General features: G+C 45.5%; 1 protein-coding gene across 2 annotated transcripts in view; it reads left to right on the forward strand.

Annotated features, from left to right (window-relative positions):
- Nucleotides 1-15,980, forward strand: part of PKHD1 (PKHD1 ciliary IPT domain containing fibrocystin/polyductin) — a 240,228-nt gene that overhangs the window by 65,042 nt on the left and 159,206 nt on the right. For both annotated transcript variants that reach the window (XM_083435262.1, XM_083435263.1), the window contains 2 exons: nt 765-999; nt 4,155-4,305. In XM_083435262.1, coding sequence (XP_083291388.1) covers nt 765-999; nt 4,155-4,305 — 386 coding nt within the window. The remainder of the gene's footprint in view (nt 1-764; nt 1,000-4,154; nt 4,306-15,980) is intronic.

Consider the following 15,980-nt stretch of genomic DNA (forward strand, 5'->3'; position numbering starts at 1 on the left):
TTTAGTCGTGTCCGACTCTTCGTGACCCCATGGACCAGAGCACGCCAGGCACTCCTGTCCTCCACTGCCTCCCGCAGTTTGATCAAACTCATGCTGGTAGCTTCGAGAACACCATCCAACCATCTCATCCTCTGTCGTCCCCTTCTCCTTGTGCCCTCAATCTTTCCCAACATCAGGGTCTTTTCCAGGGAGTCTTCTCTTCTCATGAGGCGGCCAAAGTATTGGAGCCTCAGCTTCACGATCTGTCCTTCCAGGGAGCACTCAGGGCTGAAACCAAATAGTATGCACCAATTGTGATAAAAAACAGTGGGGGGGGGGGGCTTGACCTATCTGGATCCATTTCCTCCTCCAAATTGCAGACTCAATGGCTGCATTTTATTAAACAAAAGTCTAGAAAGAATGGTGGAACTGCATGCGAAGCGTAGTTTGTTTATTTTTATTGGATAAGTTTCCATGCCGCCCTTCAGTCGAAGTGATACCCAATGGCAAAATACAGCAAAATAATTCCACCCTGAGAAAGCTTTAATGTTAATAGTAACAAAGCTGGGATAAGAAAATAGATAATGAAAGTGCTTACTTATTCAAGGCTGGTGACTTTTAACTCGCCTTCCTCCTTGTGTTTTTAGCAGTAGCGTGACAAACCAACTGAGTAAGCTGCTAAACTTTCCCCATCACTTTCTGCAAGGCAAACAGGAGCAAGCCAAAGAAAAGTGGCGGTGCCAAACTAATATTGATGGCTGGTGATTTCCCTCTCTCTTCTCCAGCTTCCATAGCAGTTCTGTGCAGCTTGACGTGCTCTTTGAAAGAGAAGGTAGATGACTGGGAGCAGCCAGGTGCGGCTCTGATCCAGTGCGACATCCGAATCAGAGCAAGCGCTTCCGTTGTGACGGCAGGCACACCGTACCGATACCTTTGTGACGATTCAACGTGTTCCTCTTTGCTACCTCGCAAGGCTGCTGTCAACTCATCTGGCATCCATTTTTCTGGCCTTTTTATCAGGTTAGACATGATCCGTCTGCCTGACAGTGGCTGGACTCCAGTGCACTGTTTTGTAAGGAGCACTCAAGTTTTGTAGGGACGGGTTTCAAACTGGGGAACAGGCATGTCACTGCACTTGCTAGCCTGGCGATAGCAGTGTGCGCTTTGGCCTGCAGAGAGATTTGCCTGATTGAACGTTAAATCCATTCATTGTTGATATCAAAGCATCTCTTCCTTTGTCTTTTTAAAGTATTATTTGAGTCTGAGGGACACCAGATGATCCATCTAGTAAACATTTTACTTTGTTCTTGTATGTGTATTCTGATCCAAAGCAACATCTGTTGAATGCCACTGGGGGAAAAAGATTAGGGATTATGAAAAGCAGAAGAATGACCCCCCCCTCGCTACTTTAAGTCAACAACCTAAGCAATATTTAGAGTGCCAATGCAGTGTTTATTCATTACGTACCGACCAGCAGGGTTGCTGTTGGCTTAAGGTCCAGTGTTACTGATGCATGTGAATCGTTTGGTACCAATTCCTCCTTGTGGTAACATTGGTTGGGTGTTTGGGGAACTGACTACATGATCGAAGGTTATACAGTGGTACCACAGGTTACATACGCTTCAGGTTACATACACTTCAGGTTACAGACTCTGCTAATCCAGAAATAGTGCTTCAGGTTAAGAACTTTGCTTCAGGATGAGAACAGAAATCATGCTCCGGCGGCGCGGCAGCAGCAGGAGGCCCCATTAGCTAAAGTGGTGCTTCAGGTTAAGAACAGTTTCAGGTTAAGTACGGACCTCCGGAATGAATTAAGTACTTAACCTGAGGTACCACTGTACACTAGGATTTTTACTAGTTCTAGTCCTGTGTTTTTAGCAGTGCATAAGAAGTAAACACTTCTGCTTAGAGTTGCCAGGTTGTAAATCAAGAGACTCCCATTTTGCCTTCAAATCTACTGCTGAAGTTGGATTTTCAGAAGCTGTTGTAGCTCCCCACCTTTTAAGGTTTCTTCCCTCCCTTGCAACTCACCTGAAGTCCTGTTCGTAACAAGATGGGAGGGAAATGCCGGAAATCAAGGTTACTCAGTGTCCTTATACAGGAGCACATTTTTTAAATGTAAAGATGGGCATTTCTGGGTTTTATCTTTGCAAACATACTGTGTTTTTCTGTGTGTAACACTCCCCCGTGTATAAGACACCCCTTATTTTGGGGGACTCAAAAAGAAAATGGGGGGAGATTGCCAAGAGTTGTTAAGCTTTTTTTAGGGGAATTGCCCAGAGTTGCTGAGCTTTTTTTGGGGGTGGGAATGCCGAAAATTGCTCACCCCTGCTGAACAGACGCTGACAATCGCATGCTGCCCAATTGCCTCAGTGGCAGCCAATCACCCACAACCCTTCACACAACCACCAATCAGCTGCCAGATCACCACAGAGAATCTCCAACTCGCAGCTGCAACCAATTGCACATCCCCCTCAACACTACCTGTGCATAAGACGAGCCAAGATTTTTAACATGATTTTAAAATAAAAAACCCTCGTCTCATACATGGAAAAATACGCTATATGTTAAATATGTGTTGCCAGGCGTCTGTTGGAAGCACAGTAGCAGGGCCATTTCAAAAGGTTATCAACTCCAGGCACAGTGGCTGCCTCCTCGCTCCTGCTGCCTCCATGCATGTGACGGAGCGATGGCAGCCCTCCTGGAGAGGAGTGGCCTTGATAGGGAGCTGTTCCCAGCTCTGCCCAAGAGGGCAGGATAAATGCCCTCTGCCAGATCTCCTGTAAGTGTAATGGCCCCAGGGTGGGCCGTTACGGGGGGTGGGATGGGCCTGGGGCTCTGGCAACTTTGGATCCACTGGATTTTGGCAAGCACATTTGTCCTGCAGGGCAAAAAGAGCAGCACCTGCCAAATTCTGGCCTTTCTGTAACTGTTGGAAGATACATGAGGCCTGCCTGCTTTGTACCAGTCACATTACCTGTGGGAGAATTTCCCCAATGTCTGTTTCTGTTTCTCAGGATACTGTTGGGAACACAAGAAGCCCAGTCGGGATGCCAGCCGCTTTGCTAATAGGGCTCCTGTGCAACCCAAGCAACAGCATCCCTGTATCTGTACGGAAAAAAGTTTTATCTGCTGAAGGTCTGCTCGCCATGTATATACCGTTAAAGCAGACAAATCCTGCAAAAACATGTTGTGGCGCTTTTCTCTCTCCTGTGATGGTCCTGAGGAAAAATGCAGAATTTTTTTTGGGGGGGGAAATAAACCCTCTCAGAAACACAGAGTATTAGGGGCAAGTAAATCTGAGGTTTTTAAGGCAGCTGAAAGGAATGAAAATGGTTGCTCTGGTAGGTAGAAATAGATACTAGAACTTTAGAAGTTTCCAACACAAGTGAGCAGCTGTTAGCAAGCGGGCCTAATTAAGAGCACCCCTTTGCTATTTCCATTATTATCACTTCTCCCCACCCCATCTCCCACTTCCCAATGAGAGAAGAGATTTCGGGGGGGGGGGGGGGGAGGAAAGCGGCCTGTTAAACTAACTGGCACATATATCGAATCTGCTTAGCCTGGGCTGTTAAGTAAGTTTAATTAATTTACTAAGTTAATGTTCCAGTGCTAGCAAGAAAGCATCATTGCTATCAGCTGGGTAGCAGGAATTGGAACCCTAAATGAGCTCATTTTTTCACAGTTGGAATTAGGGACCAGTTAGCCAGTTGTGTGGTTTTTCCAATTTCTGCGCTTGCCCTAAGGGAGTTGCAAGTTATTCATTCCCCAGGATTAAGTGTGAGTAAGAGAGGGGAAAGGAGACAAGCGCTACCTGCGGTTTGCTGCCATTTTTGACTCAAGCAGTGTCTGTTGTCTTTAGTTGTCCGTTCTTGTGTTTGCTCCGTCCTGGCACTGAATGTGTACATACGTTTTGATCGGCAGGCAGAATGGCATCACCGAAAAACATTTCCTATGTGTATTTTTGTTGAGAGGGCTTGTAGATAAAGGGGGTGGGGAGGCAAAACAAATAAACAATAAAAGAATGGAAACAAAATTACAGAAATTTGCAAAGTTTGACAAATGGTGGCCTGCAGTTGCCACAAGCTAATGGCTTGCGATGATTAATAAGAGTAAAAATAATTGCATTTCATTAAGATTGATGACACCCCATTTAACCTCCCTTCTCGTTTCAGCCCTAAAGTGGAAAGAGATGAAGTTCTCATCTATAATAGCTCCTGTAGCATTACCATGGAAACTGAGGCAGAGATGGAGTGTGAGGAACCTAATCAGCCAATTACCGCCAAGATTACTGAGATATGGAAAGAGCGGGGCCAGAACACTCAGGTATAATCAAATCTTTTTTATAGACTGATTCAAACAGCTTAAAATTAAATTTGTAATATTGTGTACATTTAAGAGGGGGGGGGGGGAAACAATTTAGGCCAGGCACAGGCAATATATAATTTTAACCGCTATCCAACTTTGAATAGCATTTCTAATGCACAGCAGTGGAAATGATGGTTAGTCATATGGTTTATCAAATATGAATGAGACCTGCCCTATTTCTTTTAATTGCCCTTTATAGCTTATTGTTATCTTTTTATTTTTGCAAAGCCTTTTCTTACAAATGCAAGCACTCTTCCTAATTCGATACTTCTTCCTGTCTCTGTTGCTCGAATCAGAGATCCTGATCACAGATTATTATGGGGCCTTTTTTGAGCCATTATGGAAACTTATCATTCTTACCAGTTGAAACAGGCCGATGACAACGCTTCTCTTTATGGCTATGTGGGGTAGCTAGGCAGACTTTAAAGAGTTCTGCCACATTTATTTATTGAGGGAGAATGACAGTTACAATTCTAGAGCACTCTGTTTTGGTACTGCCCCACACTGGAACCCAAATCAACTTGAAAATCCCATCATTTGATTAATAAATAAATAAATATGAAGTTGGTTTTGTGTCCCTGCATGCTCTGAGAAGAACAGATACCTTATCTCTCTCAGTCTCTCCTTCTTTGCCTTCCCTTGTTCTCCCAGAGATGATAGCTGCCCACACAGCTAATTTTGCATTACCTGTTTATGGCTCTATCCTCTTCTTCTTTGGCAATCACTCGTAGCTGAGTAAGATTGTCTTCCATGAATAAGGTCTTAACAGTGTGTCCATATGGCTCTATATTCCGTGTGTGGCAGTGTGAATGCTTTTTTTATTTAAAAAATTACCTTTATGCGTATGAACTTACTAGATTTGGTGGTGTTCTTTAGGCAAATGTAGTGCAAATGAAATGTAAGGCATCTCTCCTATCAAATAAATGAATAAATAACATTTTACTTGACTCCAGTTGCTTGCTCCCTTACATCTTTTTGCTAGTGCATAGACTGTGAAATACTGTACTATTCCGTGTATAAGACGTGGGTTGTTGTTGTTTTTTTACTGTAAAATAAGGTTAAAAATCAGGGGGCGTCTTATACACAGATAGTGCATATGCTGGACGGCCGATAGGTTGCAGCTACGAGCAGGAGCTTATCAGCGGTGATTGGGTGGGTGATTGCTGGCTGCTGTTAGGGCTGCTTAGGATTGGCTGCTGGTGCGTCAGTTTGGTGGCTGATGGTTAGTTGTGTCAAAGGCTGCTGTGGATTGGCTTCCGTTGCGGCAATTGTGTGTGCAATTGGCTGCTACTGGTGGCGAGTGGGCAGATGCTTGTTTTCTCCTGTGACACGTGCGATTGGCAGTGTTGGGTGAGTGATTTTCGGGGCATTCCCCTCCCAAAAGAACTCAACAACTTTGGCAATCCTGCCCCCCAAAAGCTCAACAACTCTGGGCCATCTTCCCCCATTTTCTTAATTTGGGATCCCCAAAAGTAGGGGGCGTCTTATACACAGAAAAATACGGTAATAAAGTGATATTACTGGTTGGCATCTTGTGTACGTGCTAATCTTTAAAGCACACTTGAAGCACATGCTGGCCCTCAAAGAATACTGGGCACTAACGTTTAGCCCTCAAAACTGGCAGCGCCCAAAATTATTTTAGGGGGGAAATGTACTTTGAATGTGCTCCGAAGGTCTCCCTCAGTCTAGGATTAACATCTGGTCAGTTTAAAATTCCTCCAACTGATTTGTCCTCAGTGCAAATTAATAATCTGTTCTAATGTTGCGTCTATTTATTTACCTTAAATAGCAGGTGGAGATAAGAAATAGCTTCTCCCACAAAAGCCTGCCTGTTTTTTTTAAGATCATCTGTGGGGACCCTCTTCTGAGTTCCAAACCCATATTTGGTTGGGACAAGGGTGGCATTCACTGCTGCTGTGCCTAAACTTTTGTATTCCCCACTTAAGAAGTCTTGAGTCGTCTTTGGTGGCCTTCAACCGCACCATTAAAACCTTCTCATTTAGGAAGACCTTTGGCCTGCTGCAGCTGGTTTTTAATGTTGCCTACTGTAATTGCAAGGGATGCAGGTGGCGCTGTGGGTTAAACCTCAGAGCCTAGGACTTGCCGATCAGAAGGTTGGCGGTTCGAATCCCCACGACAGGGTGAGCTCCCGTTGCTCGGTCCCTGTTCCTGCCAACCTAGCAATTCGAAAGCATGTCAAAGTGCAAGTAGATAAATAAGTACCGCTCCAGGGGGAAGGTAAACGGCATTTCCGTGCGCTGCTCTGGTTCACCAGAAGTGGCTTAGTCATGCTCCCTTGGCCAATAAAGCAAGATGAGCGCCACAACCCCAGAGTCAGTCACGACTGGACCTAATGGTCAGGGGTCCCTTTAGCTTTACCTTTTACTGTAATTGCATGCTCCCACTTTTCCCCCTATTTGGCATTTGTTATGTTTTGTGCTGCTCCCCACCCCCCAAAAAAAACAACTGCAGCTGCTTTTAAACTCATTGCTGGCTTTTTTTGATTTTCTTTTATACAGTATGTCGCTGTTTTAATAGGAAGTATTCAAGTAAATAGTTGTGCTAGTGCCAGGATTAGTGCTAGCGCAACAGGATCCCTCCTCCTTCTGCAAGACATGCCCTGCAAAGTTCCCAGATCTGATCTGGGGGGTGGTGGTGGGGGGGGGGGGGACCCAGGTCAGATTGAGAAGGGAGGGGGGGGATGTTCCATTATGCAAGAAGAAATCCTTGCACTAATGGAATGTTCCCCTTAGTGTAACATTAGATGCAGACAATTGTGTTACATGTCTACTATTTCTGTAAATTGCCTTGAACAATATGAAAAGGGTAGGGCAGTGGCGTAGCGTGGGTTGTCAGCACCCGGGGCAAGGCAAGTAATTTGCGCCCCCTAACCCGGGGCAAGGCAAGTAATTTGCGCCTCCCCGCTGCACTGTCCCTCCCCCAGATAGTCCCTCGCTCTCGCACCGCACCGCACGTCTGGCACCCTCCCCTCCACAGTGGGCGGCGACCCGGCGGCTCGGATCGGATTCGCACAGCCAGCACTGCAGTGAGAGAGAGTGAGTGAGCCAGGTAGGGGCAGAGAGCTGCGAGTGCGAGCGCGCCCCCCCAGATGTTGCGTCCGGTGCAGCTGGTCCCCCTGCACCCCCCAGGCTACGCCACTGGGGTAGGGTGTAACTATTTTTAAAAAACACACAAGCAGAAGCAACTGAGCAATCTCTCTTCCTGGTAGTGATAGTTTCTTAAAGAGTCTTGTTTGGAAGAAGGTTCAGATTCTCCCCATCATCATGGGCTGGTTCATAGGTCATAGATAACAGAATTGTAGTGTTGGGGGACCCTGAGGATCATCTAGTCCAACCCCTGCAATGCAGGATTATGCAATTGTCCCATATGGGGATTGAACCTGCAACCTTGGCATTATCAGCACCACACTCTGACCAACTAAGCCAGGGGTCAGCAACATTTTTCAGCTGTGGGCCGGTCCACCATCCTTCAGATCATGAGGTGGGCCAGACTATATTTTGGAAAAAATATATGAATGAATTCCTATGCCCCACAAATAACCCAGAGACGCATTTTAAATAAAAGGACACATTCTGCTCATGTAAAAACACTTCATCCCATGGGCCGGATTTAGAAGGCAATTGAGCTGGATCTGGCCCCCGGGCTTTAGTTTGCCTGCCCCTAAACTAAGCTATCCAGGCATTCACAACTTGTTGAATGTAGCATCAAATGCATGTGTGAATGAGCTATCAGAGATTAATAACTGCATATACAACTTTCCCTATTCACTATTTCCAGGCCACCAGTACTTTTCTGGGTTATCTTGCACCATCTGCATGTCAAATAATTTGGAGACAATTTAGGAATTCTGTATTTTGCAGAGTTATATTACCAACCCGCATAGCTCCCTATTGTAATACTGTTAACTCCATAACAGCAGAAACATAATTTCTGGATGGGCTCTTGGAGAGATTATTCCTAAATCATACCCCAGAACCTGGTTGATTTGCACCATGAGTTTCCTGATCATAAAACCTGCTTTCGCTTGAATGGCAGGTCCTTTCTGTTCATAGAAGAAAGCTCTCTTCTGTCCATGGTGCTGCCGAGTGACTAGGCCACCTAAGTGACTGCCTTGTGCTTATTTGTGGCTTAAAGAAACTTGTGTTTGCTAACTGAAACCCAAGTAGCATGTATGTGAGTATGTATGGGGGAAGGGGCAGGTCAGATAAAAGGTTTCCATTTTAGTTGACAGCCCCCTGCTAAGATTTATGACACCATGTGCTATATGCATGCTTCTTTGTAGAGGCTTAAATCATGTCATGCAAACTGGCCTTACCTTTCCACTGGAAATAATGGTACCAGTCAGAGAAATGCATTAATGGCATCTTGTACATTGGGTTGCAATAATGGTGCTATTAGCAAGAGGTGCAAAATGTCAGGGAAGTAATGGGACATCACCATTTCCCTTGCACACTGGACTCCAAGGATTTAATGCACCTCTACATATATTGAGCATCAAGCTCTGTATTATCAATAGACACTTAACCTTGTTGGCTTAAAAGAAAATAATTAATTCAGTTGAAAATTTGATCTCGGTGATTCTGGGATGTCAACGTGTAAAACAAATGTTCTCCTGAAACTATTGCCTTATTAAAAAAAGCCCTGAAAACTATTTTGTGCATGGGAAGTTTAGAGATACATTGCTGTGAAGGTTTTCATCTCTCCTCCTTCAAAATATTTAATTCTGGGAATGCTGAGTATTCTTCAGTGTTAAAGTACCTAGAGGGCAGGCTGTGGAGTATGGTTAGTGTACATATTAAAGTGTGTGGGGGGGTACTAAAAATAAGCGCACATTGTTGTGTATTAAAGAATAAGCACACAAACCTATTATTAAAGCACAAATAGGAGGTGATTTGTTCTTCTGGAGTGGATGCTAAAGGTAAAGGTAAAGGTACCCCTGCCCGTACGGGCCAGTCTTGACAGACTCTAGGGTTGTGCGCCCATCTCACTCAAGAGGCCGGGGGCCAGCGCTGTCCAGAGACACTTCCAGGTCACGTGGCCAGCGTGACATCGCTGCTCTGGCGAGCCAGAGCCGCACACAGAAACGCCGTTTACCTTCCCACTAGTAAGCGGTCCCTATTTATCTACTTGCACCCGGGGTGCTTTCGAACTGCTAGGTTGGCAGGCGCTGGGACCGAACAACAGGAGCGCACCCCGCCGCGGGGATTCGAACCGCCAACCTTTCAATCGGCAAGCCCTAGGCGCTGAGGCTTTTACCCACAGCGCCACCCGCGTCCCCTAGCTTGCCGCAAAGGTTTAGCACTGAAACCCTGCCCTCACATTGAGCCGGACGATTAATTGTGTTAGCATCGTTCTCCTGGCTCTGCGCTCCATTCTGACCAGGCAAAGTACACCCATGTGAGGGAGTATAAGTGACAAAGGAAATAGACACGCGCATCTTTTAGAACTCATTGACAGATTCGTGGCTCATTGGAAAGCTCATTGGATGTGTATGATATGAACTGCAGTTCAGTATGAAGTCAAAAGCTTGATTTGAACAATAACAATAAATGTTTAGATATGGATTTCATAGAATCATAGAATCATAGAGTTGGAAGAGACCACAAGGGCCATCGAGTCCAACCCCCTGCCAAGCAGGAAACACCATCAGAGCACTCCTGACATATGGTTGTCAAGCCTCTGCTTAAAGACCTCCAAAGAAGGAGACTCCACCACACTCCTTGGCAGCAAATTCCACTCTCGAACAGCTCTTGCTGTCAGGAAGTTCTTCCTAATGTTTAGGTGGAATCTTCTTTCTTGTAGTTTGGATCCATTGCTCCATGTCCGCTTCTCTGGAGCAGCAGAAAACAACCTTTCTCCCTCCTCTATGTGACATCCTTTTATATATTTGAACATGGCTATCATATCACCCCTTAACCTCCTCTTCTCCAGGCTAAACATGCCCAGCTCCCTTAGCCGTTCCTCATAAGGCATCGTTTCCAGGCCTTTGACCATTTTGGTTGCCCTCCTCTGGACACGTTCCAGTTTGTCAGTGTCCTCCTTGAACTGGAAGTGTTCTGGAAACACTTTACTTTTGATAGGATATCTTGTGGCATGAAGAGGGGATTTTATGTCAGACGGCTTAGATGGGATTTGGACCATCTCATGCTAAAAGTGAAAATATAGTAAGAGATGGATGAGACTTGGGTGAAATGGAGTTGGCAGTGTTGAGAGCAGCAGTGGATGCCCCATAGATTGTGGGCTGCTGCTGGCTGTATTGCCAACGTGTGAGGAAACATGAAGGCTGACTAAACATCAGGAAGAACTTTCTCATGGTCAGTGAGAAGGGACTCTGGGGTAGAGAACGCTACTTCCTTGGAGGATTTCATTACATGGGTTTGGACTAGGTGACACTTAGTGTCCCTTCCAACTCTACAATTCTATGATTTTATGAAGTGTGAGTCTAATGTTCTATTTTCTGATTTTTAAAAAATCTACATTTTAAAATTTGTTTGCTGCATGTTTAGTTTTTTAGTAAGCTGCTTGAGGCATGTTGTGAAAACTTAGTCAGCTGGACCTCAAATATTCAGTATTTTATTGATGATCCTCGAGAGCCAGTAGAGTGAAGAAGAGGATACAGTCCTTTAGTTTAGTAAAACAAATGGAGGAATACCGTCAGGAAAGTATGCAGAACAGATAATTACAAAAAGAGAGAGAGCAAAGTTTAGGAAAAGACACCCATTTCCTGAGCATTCATTGCTCGGTCTTTTCCCGTTATCTGCGTGCAGACTCTTGTGACGCACTCTTATCGGAATCAATTTAACATTGATTTTGGCTTCTGGACATACCTTCCCAGATCTGATGGTTTCCAAAAGCCAGCTCTTTTCCTTCTCCCCCTAAGTGTTCCTAAAAATATTTTCCTGTCTCCAAGTTTTAGAAAGCAACCTTCCCGTAGGGCAGGAAGGGACAAATTAGTAACTTGCAATTTTTAGGCATATGTCCTCATGAGTAAAATAGGGATTTTCATAACATTGTCTTGCATTAAGATGCACACACTTCACTTGCAGACATGGCTTTGTGTTTGTGCATCTTCATGTGAAGGAGATGGGGAACACAAGCACTTGGGTTGCCCCATTCTGTTTGCTCCTGTGTCACATGTGAATCTCTCTTCCAAGTTGCTTCTCTCCTTCTACATTTATTTATTCTAATGCGTTTATACCCTGTTTTCATATCATGTCTCAAACAGCTTACCACAAACTAAGCATGCAGCATACAAAATTTAAAATGTAGTTGTTGTTTTTTTAAAGTCAGAAAATAGAACATTAGAATATCATTCATGTTACAAAGCCCCCCTGAAATAAAACGGCCTTAATATGTTAAATTTCCTCTAATAGGAGGGAGTTCCATAGACAGGGCCACTCATAGTGCTTTGCCAGATGATCTCAGTGATTGACTTGAGACATATATGGTGGTGTAGTCCTTAAGTTATTCTAGGCCTAAGTTGTTCAGGGCCTTGTTGCGTGGCGAGTTCCCGCCTCCCGCCAGTGGAAATAAAGACACATGACACAATTATTACGGTTAATGGGCTAAAAAAGGCCACAACTTTATTGGTTACAGGTGATGAGCTGTATTGGCGTGGCATTGGTCCTAACCGACTATATCTGGCTTCAGCCCGTCTGCTTGAAGTCCAGGAAGGGTTAACCACCAGTAGGGGGAGTCCTGCTGATGCACATCAATTAGGATCTCCCCCGGGGTCACCGCTAGGGGGCGTGCCTTAGGCCCTCACCTCCATAGGCTTCTGACAGGGGCCACACTCCCCGAATCCTTTATCCTTCAATATGTGGGGCAGGTGATGGCGCTCCTCCCCTCTTCAATCTACATAGCAATACCAATACCAATGCCTAACTGCCAATACCGAGAAAGGTGTGACAATTTGCTACAAGGTAGGTGAAAAACCAAGTGGAGGGTGCCAATTTGCCACGTGGAAAAATTCCTACCAGGCCCCTCAATGGCGACCAACCGAGGTCCATAGCAAGGTCAAGGAACGAAACCTTAAAAGGCGGGAGGGTGAGAAACAGGAGCAGCTGGAGGCGGCAAAAGAGGGAGATCCCCAGCAGCGTCTGTGTTAAATAGGGCAGGCCACGCCCCCCCCAAGCCAGCCGATTGGCTGGCCAGGGGGTGACGCGGCCGGGGATTCCCTCAATTGTGCAGAGGCTGAGCTTCAGCTTCCACGTGTGTGAAGCCTGCAACACCACCACCTCTGCAGGGCGGAAGTGGCTTTGTTGATGCTCCTGCCACTGGGGGCTGCCTGGTTGCTTTTGACCCATGACAGGACCTATTCAGTGGTGGTTCCCCATTTGTGGAATACCCCCCCCCCCAGTGAGGTGCTTCTGTCTCTATCATGATTGACTTTTAGGAGGAATTGGAAAATATTCCTGTTTACCCAGGCATCTGACGGCTGAAAGGCACTGTTTCTGGAAGCTCTAAAACCGCTGGGTGAGAAAGTGTTTTTATATATTTTAAATGCGACAGTTTTTACAATGTTTAATTATTATTTATTTTTATTTTTTGCTGTGGATGTGTTTGCTGCCCTGGGATTCTTTGGGAGGAAAGGCTGAACGAAATAAACAGCACTTAATGGACAATGCCGAAATGGCTAAAATGACCGGAAGAATCAGAAATCAGGAAGACCAAAATTTTAATAAAGAATGGGGAAATTTTATAACTTAGCTTAAAGACCATGTAAGCAGTTAAAACCATTAGTAGGATTGGAATATCACTTGGAGTTTAACGGTGAATTTTGGATATAACAGAGATGTCAAAGATTTGGATCATCATAAAAGATGCAGGAGGAAATGATTAATAATAATTGGGCCCACAAAGGGGAGGATGGAGGTCCAGGAGAATCCTTGGAATCTTGTTTCTATGATCTGTGTTCGATATACGACCGTAAAATTTTAATCTGAAAAACCAATAAATATTTTTTTTAAAAAAAATAAACAGCCCCTGAACTTTGATCCTTAAATCTGGCCCTGCAGCAAACAGGAAGTCACTGGAGGTCTGTTAACACCAGTGTCATGTGCTGATAGTGGTCTCTTTCCATCAGCAGCCTAACTACAGCATTCTGCACTTAGGCATCCCTATCTACTGCATGTCACAGCCATTCAGTCCTGCAGTTTTTAAGCAGAGGTCGGATGGCCACCTGTCATGGATGCTTTAGTTGAGATCCCTGCATTGCACTAGATTGGGGTTGGACTAGATGACCCTCAGGGTCCCTTCCAACTCCACAATTCTATGATCCAGGATATATTCACCCCCACCTTTTTGACTGAAAATTCCTCCAAAAATTATGCAAAAAACGAGATTGCATCCTTAGGAATTCTGCTGCTTTTTTCAAGCCAGAAACATGGAGGGGAGGAACCAGACGGCAGCTGATGGCTTTGAGAGATCTGTGAAGGGTTTGTCCCAGTCACACACAGGCTGACTAAAGAAGCTCTGCTGTCTTATCTACAGAGACATACACTGCTCTTTTTGAGGAGTGGAGCCAGAATTGTATTAAAGCCTTGATCTAATATGTCTTAGCATGTGCATGTGCATAACTTTACGATTGCAGGTTAAAAAGAGAATTTCATTCGGAACAAGGCTTTTGCCCCTTCTCCGCAAGCTTGTTTAGAGTGCTGGAAATATATGCTGACGAGTGTGACCTGCAACAGAATGTTGCCATGCTCCTGTCAGTGTGTTCATCAACTGTGCCACCTTTCAGGATATTCCTTTCCCACCCCAACAGACAGGCTGTGGCCACTGAGCACGTTTTTCTACTTCTATTCCTAGTGTTCCCTTGAGCATGCTGACACCTCCCTCTCATATCTCACTTGCTCCGTTTTGGAGCCAGGGCCGGCCCAAGACATTAATAATAATAATAATAATAATAATAATAATAATAATAATAATAATTTATTATTTGTACCCCGCCCATCTGGCTGGGTTTCCCCAGCCACTCTGGGCGGCTTCCAACAAAGATGATACACTAAAATGTCACATATTAAAAACTTCCCTGAACAAGGCTGCCTTCAGATGTCTTCTGAATGTCAGGTAGTTGTTTATCGCTTTGACATCTGATGGGAGGGTGTTCCACAGGGTGGGCGCCACTACCGAGAAGGCCCTCTGCCTGGTTCCCTGTAACTTGGCCTCTCACAGTGAGGGAACCGCCAGAAGGCCCTCGGTGCTAGACCTCAGTGTCCGGGCTGAATGATGGGGGTGGAGATGCTCCTTCAGGTATACAGGACTGAGGCCGTTGAGGGCTTTAAAGGTCAGCACCAACACTTTGAATTGTGCTCGGAAACGTACTGGGAGCCAATGTAGGTCTTTCAAGACATACCTGAGGTGAAAAACAAAACGGCCCTTTCTTCCTGCCAGGGAAGAAGGGGTGAGTGAAGATCTACATCAGGAACAAAGGGGGAAATAAAGATCTGTACCAGGGGTTAACAACCCATGGGCCAGATGTGGCCCACAAAGGCCATTTTAGCAGCCCATGAGCCGCCCTCGAACCAAGCCACCCGCTCGGTGAATCCCCCACGTACTGTGCTAAACCAGTGCAGTGCGGTGCAGGGACTCACTGAGTGGTGCTGGAAATCGCGTCTGCGCATGTCCAGATGCTGAAAATTGCTTCTGCACAGGTGTGATTTCCGGCGCCTGGGCATGCGCAGAAGTGATTTCCGATGCCACAGACATGTGCAGACGCGATTTCCGGCATCGTGCTGCGCCACTTCGGCCCACAGACGATCTCTGTGGGAGTGATCCAGCCCATGGCTGGTAAACCTTGCCGACCCCTGATCTACAGCAACAACCAGGGTGGGAGGAGACTGGAAGTTCATCAAGAGGCCACAGTAGAGGTGGCCTGCGGCAGTGGGCAAGGCATTCCTTGGAAGCCGAATCTGCAGCTCCTGCCTCCTGAGGCAGTCACTCCTTCTTGCCTCATGGGTGGGCTGGCCCTGTATGTAGCTGCCATACAGTCCCTATTTTTCAGCTCCATCTACCATGGTGAAGTTAATATAGACAACCATGTGCAGTGCCTTGAGCATCTAAGTCTACTATTAGGCTATGTGGTGATGATGATCATGCACGAATGAATTCATTTGTGTAAGACAGAACCTCTTAGCATTCCTTTTGGAATCCACTGCATGTGCAACTTAGCCTGTGATTAACCTGGGGAGTCTGCTTCTGTAAATAATGCAGTTCAACCTTTTTAGAAACAAAGATGCTGGTGGCTTATTAGCTGATGGCTAAATGCTACTCTGAATACAGGGCTGGGGAAGCCCAGAGGAACAACCTGCCCACTTATACCTCTGATATCTAATGAAATGTCAACCACCGAGACACTGATGGGGTAAACATGCTGATGGGGTAAACATCTCAGTACAAGATGCTGATGTTCTCTCTGGGCTTATGGGAGGTTTTGACCAAGCTTGGATGTCTTTGAACCTATTATGCTTAGTGAGCCTGCAGATTATTATTCCAGATCACTAGACCAGACCTAATCATCATGCAAGCATGCTGTTTTAACAATGTTTCCCTTGTACAGATTTTCCTTACTCCCCTGGCACCATAGGTGGTATGAATACATCTTTTAGGGC

The sequence above is a fragment of the Podarcis tiliguerta genome (assembly GCF_965153285.1).
Source record: "Podarcis tiliguerta genome assembly, chromosome: 3".
In the NCBI taxonomy this organism is placed as follows: domain Eukaryota; kingdom Metazoa; phylum Chordata; class Lepidosauria; order Squamata; family Lacertidae; genus Podarcis; species Podarcis tiliguerta.